General features: G+C 32.8%; 2 protein-coding genes across 2 annotated transcripts; both read left to right on the top strand.

Annotated features, from left to right (window-relative positions):
• Nucleotides 1–5,320: 5,320 nt before the first annotated feature.
• On the top strand, nt 5,321–12,424 carry LOC129310153 (protoheme IX farnesyltransferase, mitochondrial). Its single transcript, XM_054952020.1, has 7 exons — nt 5,321–5,742; nt 7,673–7,802; nt 9,782–9,919; nt 10,031–10,164; nt 10,525–10,650; nt 11,215–11,318; nt 11,744–12,424. The coding sequence occupies exons 1-7, from the start codon at nt 5,408–5,410 to the stop codon at nt 12,112–12,114; spliced, it is 1,338 nt and encodes a 445-aa protein (XP_054807995.1). The 5' UTR covers nt 5,321–5,407; the 3' UTR covers nt 12,115–12,424.
• Nucleotides 12,425–16,484: 4,060 nt separating this feature from the next.
• Nucleotides 16,485–20,099, top strand: LOC129308738 (tubby-like F-box protein 3). Its single transcript, XM_054950073.1, has 5 exons — nt 16,485–16,962; nt 17,579–17,666; nt 17,854–17,986; nt 18,938–19,108; nt 19,297–20,099. The coding sequence occupies exons 1-5, from the start codon at nt 16,690–16,692 to the stop codon at nt 19,766–19,768; spliced, it is 1,137 nt and encodes a 378-aa protein (XP_054806048.1). The 5' UTR covers nt 16,485–16,689; the 3' UTR covers nt 19,769–20,099.
• The last annotated feature ends 1,137 nt before the right edge of the window (nt 20,100–21,236 follow it).

Genomic DNA, 21,236 nt, shown 5'->3' with positions numbered 1-21,236 from the left:
ATTAACACCATATATTAAAATACCCTGACAAGTCATGCATCATTCAAATATCCAAACAGGAATATATCCGAACAATAATATCTCATCATGATAAACAAAAATAAATTTTTGACCTACTTGGCAATAATTTCAAACAAGTATATATATACAGTATTTATTTTCATTAATTCATAATTTTTTTCAAACAATAAAATAACATATAACCATTCACAAACACACCCATCACAACACATTAATAATGGTTACCTTGTGTCTTGAATAACAAGTTCCCCTTCACAACTCCTCTTTCACCACTATCTTTATCAACACAATCTACATAGTTATTTCATAATACTATGTATTAATTTTACATTAAAATACATAACTCTAATTTAAAGAGTTAGAAAGTCTTAGATCTATAATCTATATTAACACTAATTTAAGATTTATGCCTCATTTAACTTTTCAAATTCTTTTCTAAAATTCTCGTACCCTAATAAACTATTTTTAAGCCTCAAATTATTTCTAGTATCACAATTTCATCCTTTTATATTCTAAAAATTCACCCAAAAATAAATTAAAAATTTTAGAATTATCCTGAAGCCTCAAATCACCTTTCTATAACCTCAAAAATACCTATTCATACTTAAATAAATATTTAATAATCAGATGTTCATCCCTACATCTCAGATTCCACATAAATTCGATCATATAGATCTAGATTTTAACTCAAAAATTCTTAAACATGAGTTTCAATCTCAAGAAAATATTCTATAATATTTATTATATCTCTAAGAGTTTTAACCTATATTTTTAATACATCATATCATTAGATTAACTATCCTATAGAAAAATTTTAATCAAAATATTTACTTTATCCTACAAAATAATCATATTACTAGAAAGCTAATATTATTTAGAAAATAACTATAAAATTAATTTTATAATTAAATAAATTTTTAAATGCTAATCTAAACAGGAAAGTTAGAACATACCTGAAGAAAAAGAAAATAATCCCCCCTTGCAAGAAAACGCCGAGCAACGTGAGAGAAAGAGAGAAAAATAATATAAAAATAGGATTATGAGTGCCAAAATTATATTAAAAAAAACTATAGGTCTGAATTTAATTATTCAAACCTTTGAGCCATAAGTTGCAATTTTCTCTAAATTGCATCTTAGCCTCTCATGCTTCCTAATGCACACACCTCCTCCTTTTTATACATGAAGGTATCTCTTCTCTTTCCTTATCTAACCAATGTGGGACTTAGAAACAATAACCTTCCTCCCCTCCCTTTTTTTTTTTGTTCCTTCTACCTTCTCTTTTTTTTAACACACACATAAAAAAAATTATTTATGTATTATATCTTAACTAAATATTGCTTATGTGGTTTTAAATGTAAATTTTTAAATTCATAATTAAATACCTAACCATAATATTATTTCTAAATAACCTTAAATAATATAAATTCCTATTATTATTTTTTTTTTCAAAACCTAAATTCCACAATTTCTTTATTATATAAAAATTAGGATGTTACACCATTCGAGCTTGTTGAAACTTTGAAAAGTTGGTATAGTGAGGAATAAACCTTTAACCTCTTAAAAGTTTGAGATAACCGAGAAAAACTTAACTTTTATGGTTGAATATTAATTGTGTTTTGTGAAATATGATGAATGATTTGAATGTATGATGCATATTGGCAATGTTTGACTTGTGAAATGATTTTAGGAAAGAAAATGTTGATTTATGCCACTTACTTGTGATTTAAAAGTTTGCTTATGGCATGTTGTTACAATAGTGGAGATTTATAATATATAATATGTTGAATTGTGGAGCATTTGAATTATGTGAATTCATGTGATAAGAATTGATTGTTAAAAATGCATAATATGTGAAACATGTGCATTACATAATTATTGGTTGGAGTTCGCCTAAGAAGAAGAGTAGATTGGTTGAAATTCATGTGGTATTGACAATAACAGTTAGAATCAAGAACTAGCCTTGGCAATAACCGTTGGAATCGAGAGGTAGCCCTTATCCCATGGTTGTTTCAAGATTGTCCTACTTGTTTTATGAGGGACTTGAACCTAACTAGTCTCCACCGGTTCATGAGGAGGCTAGACTAGGGGTACGACACACCATGGTTGTTAGTATTAGGGAAAACTAAATTACATAAGTGAGTGAGTTAACCTTAGCCTGGTAGCTCCTCACAAGTGAAAGGCAAGGGTTAGTTCGAGAAGGATGTAGCCACATGATAGCCATCGGTTTCGTGTCAGAGGTAACAAGAGGATGTAAGGTTGGTATCTAATCATGCATTCTAAGTCTGGTCACATGATTGTTAGTTTTATGGTCCGACATGTGTTGAAGGCGCATAGTTGTTATTTTTGTGACCATGTGTTATGTTTTTGCTAAATAATATGATAAGTTATTTTATGGCAAGCCCGATCATATGGTTGTTAGTTTTGTAAACTATGGCTGAGTGTTATGTGATATGTATGCTTATTTATCTAATTACATCTATTTACAATTATTATGCAACTGTATAGGTTAAGTGAAATTTGGCTACTGAGTGGTTGTACTCACCCATTAATTCTCAATATTTTTAAGACCTAACTCATCGGATTTGAGTCGAAAAAAACATACAGAGGCTTAAGATTTGTGGAGTAATTCTCTATATGCCTTTCTTTTATTATTTTCATGTGTATTTGTTAATGTAATTTTCAACTAGGATTAATTGACATGATTTATCCACTACTTGCATGATTTTGTGTATAACTAGTGTATTTTATACCCTAGGTTAGTGAGTTTTGGTTGTGAACCTATGGATAGGGCTAAAATACTTGGGCAAATAGAAACATATGTATTTTGAAAAAATTGGAATGAAATAGTTGATTTTATGCAATATTTCCTCCCCCTGTATGTTTTTTTGGAAATCGGGGTTGAGTGGTGATTTTATGATATAAGTGTTTTTGATTGTGTGTAATGCGTTGCACAAGTCTGCAAGAGTCTATTAAGTGTGGTCGGATAGTTGGTGTAAGCTATTGGCACATGTGATTGAGTTGGGACACTCCATTTATGAGATTTTGTAAAAAAAATGGTCAAAATGGGTTTTAGTGCCCAACTTTTTATCGAAAATGAGTTTGAATGTGAAATTGGTGTCATTAGCTAGAGTTAGGAGAAAGCTTTGTGTAGACATCAAAACCACCTCAATTGAACATTAGACGGAGATTTGGGACGCGTCGGAAATTCATGCACTGTGCTATCATATGATAGCACTGATATGTCAAATTTCATGCAATGCGCCGTGGCGCATGATGCCTCATGTCGCGGCGCATGGCACAGAGAAGACACGCTGCTGTGCACAAGCTGTAAGCTACGATGCATGTGTCATTTTCTGTACAAAAATCTATTTTTGAGTTTTAAAACTCATTATTTGGGTCCTAATTGATTTTTAAGCTTCCGCTTTATTTTCCAAAACTTTGATTTGGATTTATTAAATTATATTGAGATTTGAATTGCTGAGATTGGGATTCCATCTAAAGAATTTTGAGAAAATCTCTTTGTAAAACTTTACAATTTGGTAATCCTTTAAGAGTAAAACCCTAGAATACCATGATTTAGAGTAATTTGTGATTTAATCTTAGGGAGGTTACACCTTTTAAACTCACGCGCAGGGGGCGAATTGGCTATTTTTAACCGCGATTGCCCTAAGTTGGCCTGTTTCGTATGCATAAGTTTACTTCTCCTCCAAATCCATTTTACTAACTTCTTTCATTCCTTAGTATTTATACACTATGAGCTCTCTTCATTAAGGCAATGTAGGACTTCTTCTGATACACACACACAATTACTACAACAGTAACAGGACTTATTATCTTACAAATGTTTACTTGTTAAATTATCAATAGAAACTTTTCAGAGAAATTTAATATAAAGTAGTTTTTATAAATGTTTACTTGTTTTTATTATTAAAATTTTATTTGTTAAAAGCTTATATGAACTTATTATTTTGCTAAAATTTACTTGTCAAATTATTAAGAGAAATTTTCAAATATAGTGATGAGAATTGTCATTTCACAAATAATTACATATTAAATTATCAATTGAGACTTGTTTGTCAAATTATCAAGAAAAATTTTCAAAACTAGTAATGGAACTTGTCATTTTATAAATAATTACTTGTTAAATTATCAATGGAGACTTGTCATTTTTGATAATAAAAACAAGTAAACATTTATAAAATCCAATGTATATTAAATTTTTAACAAGTCTTATTATTAATATAAAAAGTAGCTATTTGTGAAATGATAAATAACCATTAAGTTTGTGATAAGTATTGGCATGGGAAGCGAAAATAAAGTGAAAAATACATATAAAGCTTTGTATTATATAATTGAAAGGAATTTTTAGTCTAATAGCTAACTATTTGTCATAAGGCTATTATCATTTCTCCAAAAGGCTAACATATTGGGGTGAGGGTAATGGTCGTACGACAAAGTGATATCAGAGCCAACCTTAAATTTGTCGAGTTGGTGGGTTCCTCTGGTAGGCCACCAATGATAGGACGTCATGGATTTGGGAAACTATTACGTCCCACAATTGGAGGGATTTGGAAAAGTCTTGCTTATATAAGTGGGTGTGCTGCACACCCCACTGAGCTAGCATGTGAGAGAGAAGGTAATGATACTTTGACCACCCGTAGATAAAATGATGTGATTCCACTGGATAGACAGGGAAAAAGGTATGTTGTGCACTTCGACAAGCTAGTTTTTTAAGAAGAGTGTAATAACCCTATCATATATCGCTAACTATCCTTTTGGATTTTGGTGGTTAAAAGGATGTGAGTTTAAATTCTCCCTTAGTCACTTTTTTAAAAAAATTTGTCTCCCTTGCCAAAACAATAAAAAAAAATTGCATCCAATCTAGTAGGGTGGCTTGACCACCAGAGCTACTAGTGGGGTGATTTGTTTTAAGAAAATGAAGAGTAATTTTATTTTTTCACATTAAAATTTAATTACACTTTGATCTTTGGTCTTATCGAGTGAATTTAAAAGAAAAAATTACATCCAACTCTTTTCAAGAGAATTAATCACAAATAAAAATTAATATAAAATAAATTATTATTAAAATAAAAATATGACTTATCTTTTTATTATTAATCTTTATCTGTGATTAATCCTTTGGACTTGGATGTGTTGCCCAATTTAAACTCCTTTGATTTTTTATTTTTTTTATTTTTTTGTAAATGAAATGCTCTGGAGAGGTCTTGAATGCGATTTCCCCTTGGATTAATTTCCCCCAAAAAAAAAAACAAAAAAAAATCACATTAGACTATCCTCATGTTTTCACTGTTTCAAGCTTTCCTCGCAGGCTGGGTCTCCCCTGCCTCGTCGGCGATTCCTCATCTTCTTCCGCTTCCTCGGCGCGATGAGGAGTTCTCTCCGCTTCTATTCCAAGCTTCTCCAATATTCCTCCCAGAATCTTAATCCTCCCTCTTTATGCACTGATGGTGTTCTTCGTCTTTGTATTCTCTCTCACTCTCATCGTCTTCATTCGTCGTCCTCTGTTCCCGATTCCAATTCCTTGAAACTCGGACTTACCAAATCCGATGGCATTCCAGCTGTCTCTGCTTCCTCCTCTTCCACCGGTGCAGTCGATCTCACATCTCTAATCTCAGCGTCGCCTTCTAAAGCCAGGGAAATTGTTGACTTGACTCGCCACTATAGTCGATGCTATTGGGAGCTTTCTAAAGCTCGTCTCAGGTAAGATTTATCAATAATTGATCATTGTGAATGTTTTGACGGCCTTTCGTATTATGCCTGACCATTGGTTTCTGCGGAGTGATTGCAGTTCCATGTGTTCCGTCTAGTTTTACCCTTTTTCCATTGACCTATGTTATAGTAGCACCGCGTTTATGCCTTAGCATTCTCATCTAATGTGATTTGGAGATTGAATGACTTGAATTAACAGTTTTGTGGCAGTTAGTATGCCTGAATTACTCTAACTTCAAATCCGATCAGCAAACACTTGAGGGTGGGACATCGTCAAATTTTCAAGTTGTTTTCTTAGAATGATTCTGCTTTGTTAACAAAGTGTTCTTAGATTAAGGTGCATCGGCAGGAACATCTGTTTGACGCTTGGACTGCTACAGAATTCGGACTTAGCTGTGATCTATTCTTTACGTATACACCCTGCAACCTCTGTTACATGACGTTATATAGCGCACTGTCAATTGTTCTAGGAAATGCAGTTAGTTTTTAGAAATACTGTAATGTGTAGTGCACATGTAGCTTATGCAAGTAGGTCTAGGATTCTTGCTAAACATTTTCCAGCAACGTTATTGATTATCTTTGTTTTATTTTTTGTTTCTAAATTTTTGGTCGATTGCGGTTATGTTGGGTTAGGAAGTTGAAATCTCCCCCCATTTGTCTCTTATTTACAGAAACAGAAACAAAGGGCCTGATTTCCTATTTTTAGAACAGCTTTTTATTTTGAACAAAATAATAAGAAACCTGTTTGAAAACATGTTTTTGAATTAAAAAAAAAACATGTTTTTGGTTGTGTTCTAGAAAATAAAAAGTTAAAATTTGTTTTGAAAATTTTTTTTTTTGGTTATGTTTTGTTACCTTTTGTTCTACAAAATAAGAGAAGAGGCAAAGACCATTATGTCTTTAATAGTAGCGATTATGTTAATAAGGCAAACCATTCCTCCATCTTTCACTTCACCACGTTAGATATGTTTTTCAAAATGATAATTCAAACAGATCTTTAAATTCTTTGTTTCCAAAACTTGTTCTAAAAAATTACTCTACAAAATTGTTTCAAGAATATAAAATAGAAAGAATCAAACAAGCCCAAAAATATGAAAGTGGCCACTGAGAAATATATTAGATGATAATAAGAAGACAACTTTATCATGAAGGGGAAGTCTTTGTTCCCTTCCTCCTTTTGCTAGTTTGCCTGTGGAGGCATTTGGTACACTAATATCTTGATCTTGATAACTTGGATATTAGGCTTTGCCCAAGATGCCTATTTGTAGCATGCTAGTATGTGAGATTCTCTGTGTCTTCCAATATTACCAAGAGGCTTTAGATAACACCATTATGCGTACCACCCTTAAACTTTGGAGATCTCTCATCACACTTTTTTTAGCATTGTAGCTTTTAAAAATAAATACCAACTACATCCTTCTATAATAATTTTTTATATGTCATACCAAACATGAGAATATTAATTACCATGGCACCTTATAAGTTATACCTTGGTATACCATATCATGGTATGCAAGATATCACAAAATGTGTGATAATGTACTAAGTGGATCCTTTGCGTCTATTTCAAAACAATGAACATGTTTATCATGATTGGAGTTCTTTGGGTTCATCGATATTATCTTAATTTTCGGCTTTCTTGTGTTTTTGAAACTTTGATTGTGAATTGATATTAATTTGTTTGTTGATGTTTGGTTTTTGGAGTAAGTTGTAATTTAATTGAGTCATAATTTTTCTGTTTTTTATCTGATTTTCCTTGTATAAGATCAATGTCTCCTGTTTCAGCCCCCTTGGAATTTTCATCAATTTCTGCATCTTTCCATCTCTGTATATGAGACTCTCATTGTTTGGTAGCAGTTATGATGATAAAAATGGGTCAATATTTTTGCAATTCAACTTATCCCCTTTTACATTGGTTCAGCATGCTTGTGGTTGCAACATCTGGGACTGGATTTGTCTTAGGTAGTAGCACTGCTGTTGACTTTCCTGCACTATGTTGGACTTGCATGGGTACCATGATGGTTGCAGCGTCTGCTAACTCATTAAATCAGGTTGGTTTGTAGGGATAATTTTCTTACTCTAGAGTGCATTAAGTATTGTGTCTCGTTTGCTTCCCTTCTTTACCATTTCTTTAGACTCTGTCACATGGTGTACTTTATACCAAGATTTGAGACTCAGAAAGATTAATACCATGAAATTCATAATCAGCATAGGATATGTATACTTAATAGGCACAAGAATGCAGGAAAAGACACACTCAAATTCATCATAATATCATATAAAATGGAAAATGGAAATGATGGGAATCTGCATTATCAATTCTCGATTAACTGTACAAGACATTGGGATTTGAATAAATTGTTTAGGTGAAGAAGGGGTGAGATGGTTAACTAAGTTATTTAATGTGATTTTACGATCTAAGAAAATGCCTGATGAGTGGAGGAGAAGTATATTAATTCCTATTTATAAAAATAAAGGAGATATTCAGAATTGTACTAACTATAGAGGGATTAAACTCATGAGCCACACAATGAAATTGTGGGAGAAAGTAATTGAGCACAGGTTGAGATTGGAGACAAGTATTTCTGAGAATCAATTTGGTTTTATGCCAAGTAGATCAACTACAGAGGTGATTTATCTACTAAGGGGATTAATGAAAAAATATCGTTGTAAAGATAAAGATCTACACATGGTTTTTATTGATTTGGAAAAAGCTTATGACCGTATACCAAGAGAAGTGCTTTGGAAAGCGTTGGAAAAAAAGGGAGTACGGATTGCTTATATTAAAGCCATAGAAGATATGTATGAGGGGGTAAAAACTTGTATAAGAACACCTAGTGGTCAAACAAAGGATTTTCCTATAAAGATTGGACTACATCAGGGATCATCTCTGATTCCTTATTTGTTCAACTTGATTTTAAATGTTTTGACGGAACATATTTAAGAGAAAATCCCGAAATGTATGCTCTTCGCGGATGATATAGTTCTTATAGCAGAGACAAGAGAAGAGGTTAATTGTAAACTTGAGTTATGGAGGAGGACATTGGAGTCGAAAGGTTTTCGTCTGAGTAGAAGTAAGACGGAATATTTATATTGTAAATTTGGTAAAGGAATATTCGACAATAATTTGGAAGTGAAATTGGGAGATCAAATTATACCTTAAGTGGAAAAGTTTAGATATTTGGGAGCCATTATTCAAAATGATGGCGAAATCAGTGGAGATATTTCACATAGAGTTCAAGCTGGGTGGTTTAATTGGAGAAAAGCTAAAGGAGTTATTTGTGACCGTAAGGTACCTAATAAACTTAAAGGAAAGTTTTATCACACTGCTATCAGACCGGCAATGTTATATAGTAGTGAATGCTGGGCTCTAACGGGACAGCAAGAGCATAAAGTTGGAGCAGCAGAGATGAGAATGTTACGATGGATGTGCGGACATACACGTAAAGATAAAATTCGAAATGAGCACGTACGCGAAAAAGTAAGGGTGGCACCTATTGAGGAAAAAATGGTAGAAAATCGGTTGAGATAGTTTGGGCATGTACAAAGAAGACCAAGGGAGGCACCAGTGAGAAGAGTGGAACATATAACTTTGAGTCCGATTAAGAGAGGTAGAGGAAGGCCTAAGAGAACACTCTTGGAAGTTGTTGAACGCGATCTCTTAATTAATAATATTCCTAAAAGCTTGATAAATGATAGAACACAATGGCGTCTTGCAATCCATGTAGCCGACCCCACCTAGTGGGATAAAGGTTTGTTGTTGTTGTTGTTGTTGTTGCTTGCAGTGATATCATGTTACTTTCTTGGCATAGACATGGTAAAGATAGGGATTGGTAGCAGATATATATATATATATGATGGCAGAATATCTATGATAGACTAAACCTTGTTAGACTCTATCTTTCCATCAGTAGCATGTAATATTGCTGTGGTTATTTTACTTGCTTTGGTCTGAACCTGCTTTTTGTTGGACCTTTTGCCTTTTATACTTTGTTGACATTGAATCTATGCAATGATTTTGGCTTATTAGGTGTTTGAGATAAATAATGATGCCAAAATGAAGAGAACAAGTAAAAGGCCACTACCATCAGGGCGCATTTCAATACCACATGCAGTCAACTGGGCTTCATTTGTTGGTTTAGCAGGCACGGCTCTGTTAGCAACAAAGGTAGAAAAACCAAATTATTCAGTCTTTTTTAGTTTTTCATCTTAGGATAACCCTTTTGAATGCTGCTAACTGAGCAACTAATGATGCTGCTTTATGACAAGGTTTTTCCAGGCTAATATGTTGGCTGCCGGGCTTGCAGCTTCCAACCTTGTTTTGTATGCATTTGTATATACTCCACTGAAGCAGATTCATCCCGTGAATACTTGGGTGGGGGCTATTGTTGGTGCTATTCCACCACTTTTAGGGTAAATTCTCTACAAGTTTTCTTTTGTTTCACTGATGCATGGCAATTGTCAATTTTCAGGCGCACGATTGCAGCTCTTCTAAACGTGGTTTGAAAATTGAATTTAAGACAGTTTTGTTCGTGTTTTGGTGATAGAATTCATGACAGATGTTTATTAAAGAAATAAAGTTAAAGTAGGTGTTGAGTTGGCTTTTTGTTGGGAGTTTTCTTACACCTCTATTTAATCAGTAAATGGAGCATGAAAGCTCACCAATTGGTTGTTTTTGCCTTCATCTTGTTCACCCTCTTTCATCCTGTTCTAGTACATGTGTGCATGGTTTCTTCTTCCCCTCACCATTTTTTTTGGTGATCTTGTCTTCAGATGGGCAGCAGCTGCTGGTGATGTTTCACTAAATGCATTAATTCTTCCAGCAGCTTTGTATTTTTGGCAGATACCTCATTTTATGGCCCTTGCATACATGTGCCGCAGTGATTATGCTGCTGGAGGGTATGTTCGAACTTAATTATTTTTTATGATAGGTTATCGTTTATGCAACTTTTCTGATGCCTCCCTCAATCACTTTTTGCTTATGTGGTGATTCCCTTTGTTCAAGACTTGTCTTGATTAAGAAATTTATGTTTTCTACATGGACTACCTGTTCTGTTCCTAATGCTTATTCCAGAGTGGAACTTAGTAATTCATATTTGGTGTTCAGTTGCATGTGTATGGCCATCTAAGCTGATGCCATTTGGTATATTCTTCAATTTTAGAGTAAATTATTCTTCTTCCTCTAATAGAGGCCCATCGTACACAACCCTCCCATTTATTGGAAAAATATGCAAAAACTTCTATTGAAGTCAGAATTTACCCAATTTTCAAACATTTCTTAGGGGAGCGAATTGTATTTTACACTAAATTTTATTCGCTCAAATAGTGGACATTTGTATTGACATTCAAATTTCTTTTAATGCTAGACATAGATGGATTTCATTTTGCTGCTCCCACGTTTTGATGGTGGTCTATACTCTATACAATATCATCTACTTATTAGTTAATGTGTGATAAGCTCAGGTTTAAGATGTACTCACTTGCTGACCCATCTGGTCAGAGAACTGCATCAGTGGCGTTGAGGAACTCTATTTATCTGATCCCTTTGGGATTCTTGGCATATGATTGTGAGTAGCTATTTCCAATTGATTGCATACTTTTGCAACAGACCTTGTTAGTTTCCTTGTGAAATTCTCCCTATTCACCGCAGCGTGTCACTGATGTGTTTGCCAGTTGTCTTGTGGCTTGAATGTTCATGACTATGTTCATCCATATCAGTTCCGTCAACTTTAGATTCTGAATCAATTTGATGGAAAAATCATAATGCTTACTTAACACAAATCCTAGCTTTTTTTTTTTTTTTGGCCATCAAACACAAAACCTTGAATTTATTTGTGAAAAAATTGCTCTTTAGAATTGTCTTAGAAGACATCCAGTGATACTCTTTTTTTTAAAAAAAAAAAACTTGCTCACAAGTGTGCGGCATTGCATTTAATATGAGCTCGGTGATTAGAAGAATCCTAACACTTGGAAATTCTGAACTTGTCTACAGGGGGTGTGACTTCTGGGTGGTTTTGTCTGGAGTCATTAGTACTCACTGCTGCGATAACGGCTTCAGCATTTTCATTCTGTCGAGATCGTACCAAAGAAAAGGCCAGGAGAATGTTTTATGCCAGTCTCCTTTATCTTCCCGTGTTCATGTCAGGGCTTCTAATTCACCGTGTTTCCAATAACCAGCTCACGGCAGACAGTGCTGCAAAGTCTTCATCTTCCATGGAAACTTCAATTCAGAATGACGAAAATTTTGCCAGAAAGACAAAGGAGAGACACATGAAAGGAGCACCAGCGCGCCCACCTGTTGCATATGCCTCTGTCGCACCATTTCCCTTCCTGCCGGCTCCTCTGTATAACAGTTCTTCTTGACATCTATTATTATTGTTGAGTCTTCATGTAACAAAATTAAGCCAACAGTTTTTGGAATTTTGTCACTTATTAAATTGAATTTTTTGGCATGGCTGCTCTATTCATTTCGATTTTACGTTGCATTATGTCCTGCATTGAGAATATGCAGGATTTCTAGAAATAATTAGGAATAGTTGTTTCCTGTATGATTATGCCCTGAGATCAGATGCTTGGTTCATGTCGTCATTGCCATGATGATGTCCCTGATTTGTTAATGAACTGTTAAGCCTGATACTATGATTTAAGTACAAGATTCCAGCTTCGCTTGTGATATTCTGATACAGCTTTATTAGAATGCTTTAGCCGAGAGTGAATGGTGCCGAAATTGACGCCATGATGGACCCCCCGGGCAAATGCTCAGTGTTGATAATTATCATGGCCGACATAACTAATTTGAACCTTAAATATTATTAAGTCCTGAGCTTCATTCAAATTATTAGAACAAAATCAACAAAGAGGTTAGTGGAGGGTCACCTATTTTGGGGGAGGGAACCATTTTACCTTAATGATTGGCAAATGTTGGAACCCTTTATTTAATTGTAGTTTAGTAGTTATGCACTACAAATTGAGGTTGAATCAAATGTGAATCCAAGGGATTTATTTATATGTAGGATATTATCAATATTATCATATTTTAACAATTCAATTAGATGCGTGATCACATCTTCCGTGGTGGTAAATGTTTTTAGGTGGAACCCTTTTTTATTTTCCCTAAAAATTGGTTAATTCTCCAATAAAAAGTAACAAGAATAGCAGTAACAGGTAAATATTTAGTGCAGAAAAATAATAAATAATTCCTTCACACCCTTAGATGAACCATTTAACTTATCAACAGTCTGAATTACATCACATGCCACTAGGCCTCAACTCTGGTTAAGAAAGAGCATTTTGTGGTGTACAGGAACACCTAGTGACATATGATGTTAGATCGTGACTCTTATAATTCAAAAGATCAAAAAAATAAAAAAGCCTCATTCTTAACTCATTTACACTTGAAAGTGCAAAAGTTTGACGAGCTAGGACTTGTTATTGACTAAATCCTTGAATACAAAGATATTGGTCTTAAAAACCAACATATTTATGCCCCAATCTTTATAGTATGTAAATTCATTTAACAAACACCACATAGAATTAAATATTTGGCATAATGTTGTATTAATTGTTCCCAAAGATATTATCCATAGCTAAAGTCTACTTTTGATTTTCTAACTTTATATAATATTTTAATTTGATCTCTTAATTTTGTAAAATATTCTTTCAATTATCAAACATTTAACTTCATTATTATTATTTTTTTCTTTGAATGAAGAAGTGTAACATAATCAACAAAGATTACAAGCTAGTCTAGGCTATTAGCCAACCTCCTTTAATCCTTTGCCAAACATTGTTAGTTTCAAATAATTATTGTTTACATCAATTATTGTTATTTTTAAATCATAAATTTAATATATCAATATTTGAAAATGTATTGTCAATAATTAAAAGTTTGATAAATAAATTTTTTGTAAGGAAACTAATAGTGTTAGAGTTAAAAAATTAAAAAAAATATAAAATTAAGAGATCAAAATGAAATTTTATGTGAAGTTAAAGAATTAAATATTATTGTTTGTCAAAAACAATAAAATTACTAGGCATACTAGAAACACTAAGTCTCAATTGATAACAAAGGGATTTTTGGGCTCTTTTATCACAATTTACTTGAATGTAAAAGATACACAAGAGTTGGAATAACAAATATTTGATCAGTGATAAAGGATTACAAAATGAAAAAGACTACAAAGCTGAAAATGAAAGTAACAACTATAAGAAAAAAGCTATCTGATAAATCTAAAAACTATAAATATGAAAGATTTTATTGTTTGGATATATGTTGTCGTCCCTTTTTAGTTGTGACCTTCTCCTCCTTTTATAGCATTTTGGTTGGGACAATTGTTCCCACAAAATTTGGAACTTATTTGTAAAATATCAAGGATTCAATACACATGGTCCGCAAGATTTATAGCATGATCCTTCTTCTTATCACGTGTTCTATTGTTGACTGCTAGCTTATATCTTTAAGATTCTCATGAGTAATAGTCATGTCTTTGCAAGACTCGAGGCCTATTGAAGTTATGGTTTTATGTATCACAACGATCTAAACAGTGGCTCCGAGACTTAAGGGATTCATGGACTCATGCTTATCTGATCAAGTTATTCTATTATGGCCTAAACTGGCCTTATTGTTTGGATCGCTTATTGGGCTTGAATCTTCAGTTGCTCAGCCCATTTTATGTTATGACTCTTGGCAAGTGACGTTTCAATTTTAGCCCAAATAATACTTTAATTTATTGTTATTCACCACTATCTTTACCCCTCTTTGGTCAGAGGAGAGGAAAAATTTCCCTTATTTTATTTGGATGGGACAAGAGGAGGGGTTTTTTTTTTTCTTGTTTGGCAATATTATAATGCAAGAGAGAAGATTAAAAATTTTTCTCCCTTTCCCTCCAAATTGGAGGAATTTAGAGGGATTCCTCCCTTCCCCCCTCACCTTGTCTCATCTCCATTAAAATTCCTTCCCTCCCCCAAACCAAATGTAATTGTCTAAGTAAATTAAACTACATTAGTAATTGTCAAATCAGTTTTCCTTAGAGATTTGCTAACTTTAATTTTTTTTAATAAAAGTTTAGGTAAATTGGGTTTTAGGGGCTATAATTGATAATTCGAGGCAAGTTCGATGGGTCATCCTAAATTTGTTTGAAAAAATTTAGGGTTGGGCTTAACAAAATAATAATTTTTTGATGTTTCAAATAGGCCTGAAAAAATTTAAGCCAAACCTAATCAAGTTCAGACTTGGCCCAAATACCTAAATAAAAAGATTATAATTTTAAAAAATATATAAAATATAATAAATTTTAATTAATTCTTTAAATTTTAGGTCATTTTATACTAAAATATCATATATTTGAATGCATTACTATATATTTTTTTTAAATAAAAAATATTTATATTGTCATATTTTTATTATTTTCAATCTATAAGATGTTTTAAAATAATATTTAAAATATATTTTAATATTAATTTTTAGATTTTAAGACCAGAAATTTTTTTAGAAAAAAGAGTCTATAAATATTTTAAGTATCCAAAATATATTTTATATTTTTGTAAAAAATAATTAATTTCAACGTCAAATATTTAATTAAAAATAATTTTAAAAATAAAGTTTGGATCGGGTTTGGGCATTTGAATATTTATGAGAGTTAAGCTCATTCGAGCTGAGCCTAAATAAGCTTGATCTGCTTAAATTCTCACTTCTATGAGGAGCTCATTGAAAGAGGCTCAAAAAACATTTACAAAAATATTTATAAATCACTCACTAATAAAATCACCTCATAGATACCGGGCTTTGTTGACAAATGTGGATGTGGTCCTTTATCCTCAACTCACTTTCGTTTAATTTCTTGTGGTTTCTTCTGAGTTAAGACATGAAAGGAACCAAACAACTTTTAAAAAAGATATACCAAACTTGAAACACAATAATCAATTTTTATAATTTCATCAAATTTTATTTTTAGTCTTTATAATTTTTTTATATTTTTAATTTTTATAGTTTTAAAAATTAAGTAATATTTGTTTTTTAAATCCCTATAAAAACTGAAAACACTGAAAAAAAATTTACAAGAATTTAAAAAAATTTAATAAAATTATAAGGATAAAAAATTATGTTTAAAAAAAAAACAATAACAACAACTAACCACTTTCCCAGTCTTGTAATATACATTAACATGAATCTTGTATATTGAACGCACGGAGAGAGAAAAATTAGGAATGTCAAAATGGCAGAAACTGAAGTAATTAAAAGTTTTTCTTTAATCTTCCTCTCCCTTGTTTTACTAAAAAAAAAAATCTTTAACGAAAATATAATGTGCCAATATATATTTTGCATCAGTTAGCATCATCCTTTCAAACAAAAGAAGAGAAATCTTTTTTTTTTTGGTTTAGAAATTTAAGAATAATACGTACTACCTAATAATGGGTAGCAATTCTGGTGCTCACCACCACCAATCTGAACCATCAACTTGAAATTAGATGATCATAATTAACTTTTTTAACAACTTGTATTTTTGTATAGATAGAATATAAAATAAAGATAATTTTTTAACTATGATTTTTTAAGAAAATAAACTTCTAATTTAAAAATTATTAATTATAAGCATGAGTATTTAAGCTAGAGATGATGATAGTTTTACCATGACTGTGTATGGGCATGCAATATGAACAGCTATAAATAATGAACATGAAATCCCATGAAACCCACCCCCCCCCCCCAGCCTGCCTTCCTTCTCATCCATAAATCGCTATTCAGTTAGTTACAATACCAAGCGCTCTCTCTCTCTCTCTCTCTCTCTCTCTCTCTCTCACTGTTACAGCAGCTTTGGTCCCATTTAGCATTTCCCGAGCAAAAGGTATTGTACACCACAAAGCATCTTTTCGTGGGGAGTGTTTCCGAAACGCTGAAATTAGCGTATTATCTTCGTCTTCATTCTCGAAGTTCATGATATGAGGTCCTTCATGTCCCGTCGGGTGGTCCAGGACGGTTCCGTGGAGGTGGTCATCGCCGATGGCCTGAAGCAGAGTTTCTGGGCCAACATGCCGCAGGAGCTTCTCAGAGAGGTGCTGGCCAGAATCGAAGCATCCGAGAGCTCTTGGCCTGCCCGTCGGAGTGTGGTGGCTTGTGCCGGAGTGTGCCGCACTTGGAGGCTCATCACGAAGGCCATCGTCAACTCACCTGACGTTTCCTCTAAGATCACCTTTCCCATCTCTGTTAAGCAGGTTCATGCTCGATGACTATATACTGTCTGGAGAAATTTTTCCCTCTTTAACATCTCTTTCGCAGTACGCCTGATTTCAATTTCAACGCCTTTCTGAGTTTCTCTTGAAAGAATCCCCGTGGGTGAGGGTGAATGATATTTACTGATAAGCAAGATTTTTTACGTTGAATATGATGTTGTTAAGAAAATTAAGATGGTGTTGGTCAAAATATAGAAAATGAAATTAAGACTATTCTGCACTAATTAAAATAATTAATTTAATTATTGAATATATAAAATTATAATTATAGAAAATTTAAATTATAGTGACTCCTTCATTGGGACGCGTCCAATTATTCAGAGCAAGAGAAGAAAAATGATAATTACCTCTAACTAAGGACCCAATTGAGATTTGAGTGGCTACCAGATCGTGACTCCTTTTTATTGAATGCTTTAGTTTAATGTTTGCCTACCCTTCGAGATAGTACTCTAAGATTCCCTTGGTTTTAGGCTATAATGATTGGATGTGATTATAGTGCTTGTCTTTCATGTGATGAGGACATCAATTTAATTTATTATTTTCCTGCCCTCCAAGGTACAATATTCAACATGTTATAATTTCTGATAAATTTTGACAGCATGGCCCGAGGGAAAATCTCCTCCAATGCTTCATAAAGCATAACAGGTCAACCCAAACATATTATTTGTTTCTCAGTTTAACAAATGGTGAGAATTTAGTCCCTTTTTATTTTATGAAGGTTTGAATGGTTAAACTAGGCTTTTGCAGCAGATGTTGTTAGATCACTTATTTCTGTTAAATTTTGGAGGATGCTGTTTTTTCTTCTTCATTCTTTGGTCTTGTTTTCAAGTTCTAGAGCTTCTAATCCTGACCTTGTGTTCTTCAATTGGCTAGCATTATGTGATGAGGGAAAGTTTCTTCTGGCAGCGCGCAAGTGCAGACGTCCTACTTGCACAGATTATATAATCTCTCAAGATGCTGATGATATGTCAAAGGAAAGCAACGCCGCCTATGTTGGGAAACTGAGGTGCACCTTGCACTCTTTACTGAGCAACTTCACTATTACTCTCTCAAGTCTTTAGTATGAGACGCTTTTTTATAGTTTTATTTGATTGTTAATATAAGATACTCCCTCCATTTTTATATATAAGATATTTTTGATCAAATTTTACATATTAATAAAATTTTGTTATTTAGTTAAAAACTCATAAAATTATATTCCCTTTGTTAAAAAATGTAAGACATTTTTAATTAAATCTCACCTTCCAATAAAGTTGTTATCTACTTTTAAACTAACCCTGTATTTTCATATGTTTACTTCTATTAAACACCTTGCAATAAATATAAAGTCATTATTAATAAGAATACCTTTGAAAAAAAAAGCAATTATTATATCTCAAAAGAGTAAAAATGCCTTATATTTTTAAATATCCAACTCCTTAAAAAAATGTCTTACATTTTTGAACGGAAAGAGTAACAATTTTCAAGTTTTGCCCCTAATAAACATATAAATTATTAATATTATTGTGGTGGGTAAAGTATTTAATTAATATCTCTTCCTCTTTTTAGGACAAAGGCAAAATTGTTCAATTACTCAAAAAATTATTATGACACACTTTATATTTAAGAACAAAACAAGCTTATGAAAAACAACTTATATATAGAGATAGATGGAGTACTTTATAAAATTTAGTGAAGCATTTAAGTCATTTTTAAAAATGCACACGTATCTAATTGGTTAATTTGTGTGACATGTTTTACTTTAAAGTTCAAAGATAAAGGTCAATAGTCTTAATTAAGAATAATTTGGGAATGTTATAGTAATTTTTGGAAAAAAAAATTCATACTCTTAACTAATTTTAACCGCCCATCTTGGTATCTGTGATTAAGTTAAAATGTCTTGTAAATAGGATTGGAGGAATTATTATTTTTTATTCATTTCTATGCTAAGACTTACACCTTTGATTACTTTGATAAGATCAAATTTTCTGGGAACAAAGTTCACAATTTATGATGGCCAGCCACCTCACAAAGAGGCAAAGACTACAAAAAGCCGTTCCGTTAGACTGGGGAATCTGTTTGGCAGGGCTTCTACTGGTAACTATCCAGTGGCACACGTCTTATATGAATTAAATGTGCTAGGTTCCAGGTAAACATCAAATGTTACAAGTTGATATTGAGGTTTTCGTGTCCTTGGAAGGAGTTGTCACACTATAGTTGTCCTTGCATGTATTTTTAACCCTATTACTTTTGAGAAGAATAACTACTTGAATTTGTAATTTTTTCCAATTTACAGACGATGCAATACTTACCAGCTTCTTGTAATGCGCCAAACAGGGGTCCAAGGAAAATGAAATGTATCATGGACACCATTCCTGCCCCTGCAATTCAACCCGGAGGGGTGAGACAACCGATGCAGACTGAGTTGTCTCCGAGCTATGTAAAAAAAGTCCCATTATTCCCATTTTTAAGGTCAAAATCAAATCGAATTGAAAACTCTAAATCTGGGCCTCTGGCCAGTGATAGGATGCTCGTGCTAAAAAGTAAGCCTCCAAGATGGCACGAGCAGCTCCAATGTTGGTGCTTGAACTTCAATGGACGAGTGACAGTTGCTTCAGTTAAGAACTTTCAGCTGGTGGCTTCCCCAGAGAATGGACCTATTTCTGAAGCAGAACATGAGAAGATAATCCTGCAATTTGGAAAAGTAGGGAAGGATTTGTTCACAATGGACTATCAATACCCCATCTCTGCATTTCAGGCTTTTGCAATTTGCCTCAGCAGCTTTGAAACCAAAATTGCTCGTGAATGATGCATGTTTCAACAGTTAGTACCATATGCTGTTATAAGCGATGTCTGGGAAGTGTTTTAGGACTGAATTAGATTTATTTATTTATTTATTTTTAGAATTTATAGCAGAGATGATGTGTCTGCGTTAAGAGTCTAATTTTTCTGGTAGTGTTGCTTCCTTGTACAGTTTTGCAGATTGCCAGTTGATTACTGTTTCTTCTTGTTCATGCATCTGTGGCTGCATAGTTTTGGTAGGAAGTAATTTGAAACTTTTCTTAGCTTCCTCATATGTATCCTATTCACTTTAGTACATAGAACAACGAGCTTTTATAGTTACAACATTGCTTTTCTTATGGCCAACGTTTTACAACATTGTTGAGCTTTTGATGTATCCTGTTCCTTAACATAGAGATTTTTAGAACTCTCCGACAATTTCACAATAGAAAAAATTGAGGTTTGATTTTATATACGTTAGTTGTCTGTCATTATAAAAAGCATAGATGTTCACAATTGTGTATTTGACAAGGTTATCTTGCTAGTTTCTTACTCATGAAACATAACTTCCTAGCATACAATTAAAATATTATAATGATTTTTAATTTCTGTCTTTTCACAAATCCCAGAATTACAAATTACAATATTTAATTTTTTTAGGGGCATATCATCAAAAATGACAAAACACTAAAGTCATTAAAATAATTTTCGATCCTCAAACTTCTTTTATATGTTTGATAATACTATTTCTGGTCTATTGTTAACAGAGGTATATATACGCTTATTTCAAGCTAGAGCTCACTTTCGAAATCATTGATTTGACTGTTCAAGTCTGAAAAAAGTATTGTGTGTGTGTGTGTGTGTGTTAATTGATAAGAAGAAAAGGGCAAAAAAGAAACAAAATCTTCAGTCGAAATGGAGCATCCAAACAATTCATTTAACACCTCTGTTAGCTACGATAGACAGTTGCCATGCCATCCTTTGCGATACCTGATAAGTCAACAAGAAGGTTCATGACTCATGAGAAGCTGTTTCTTCCTAGAAGAAACAAATATCATCATTTCGGAGTTAAGACTGTTACATATAATGAGATGAAGAAAAAAGGAAAACACAATCATAAATCCTCATAATTTTAATAAGATTGGATGACATTTTATAATCGAGTTTCCATATTTTCAGTTTTCATATTGGAAAAAAAGAATATAGAAACTAAAAGCAAAACTTCATAAAATTATAGAAATTATTAATTGTATTTTTTTTCTAAAGTAAATACGGTAAATTATGGGCCACGAGCCTATTTTAAGCATTTGAAGCTATTATCATATTGACATGTTTGTGCACACGTGTGAGTGATCATATCTCTCTTTCCTATGGAAAAGAATTAGGTTAAGGGTAAAATTAAAAAAAAATTATATATCATTATTTATTTTTGACTTGGATGGAAAGAAAATTAGAAAATAAAGAATACTAGAAGGAAAAAAAAAACCTTAAAAACA

The sequence above is a fragment of the Prosopis cineraria genome, unplaced genomic scaffold, assembly GCF_029017545.1.
Source record: "Prosopis cineraria cultivar Desert tree isolate PC_DT_omini unplaced genomic scaffold, ASM2901754v1 PC4, whole genome shotgun sequence".
Taxonomy (NCBI): domain Eukaryota; kingdom Viridiplantae; phylum Streptophyta; class Magnoliopsida; order Fabales; family Fabaceae; genus Prosopis; species Prosopis cineraria.
This window is presented reverse-complemented; position numbering and strand designations above follow the sequence as displayed.

Excerpts from the sequence above, each read along its gene's own strand:
- LOC129308738 (XM_054950073.1), top strand. The coding sequence starts at position 16,690 with ATGAGGTCCTTCATGTCCCGTCGGGTGGTCCAGGACGGTTCCGTGGAG. Across the intron at positions 16,963-17,578 it reads TTCCCATCTCTGTTAAGCAG|CATGGCCCGAGGGAAAATCT; the intron begins GTTCATGCTCGA and ends AAATTTTGACAG. Across the intron at positions 19,109-19,296 it reads TTAAATGTGCTAGGTTCCAG|GGGTCCAAGGAAAATGAAAT; the intron begins GTAAACATCAAA and ends TGCGCCAAACAG.
- LOC129310153 (XM_054952020.1), top strand. The coding sequence starts at position 5,408 with ATGAGGAGTTCTCTCCGCTTCTATTCCAAGCTTCTCCAATATTCCTCC. Across the intron at positions 9,920-10,030 it reads CGGCTCTGTTAGCAACAAAG|GCTAATATGTTGGCTGCCGG; the intron begins GTAGAAAAACCA and ends AGGTTTTTCCAG. Across the intron at positions 10,651-11,214 it reads AGTGATTATGCTGCTGGAGG|GTTTAAGATGTACTCACTTG; the intron begins GTATGTTCGAAC and ends TGATAAGCTCAG.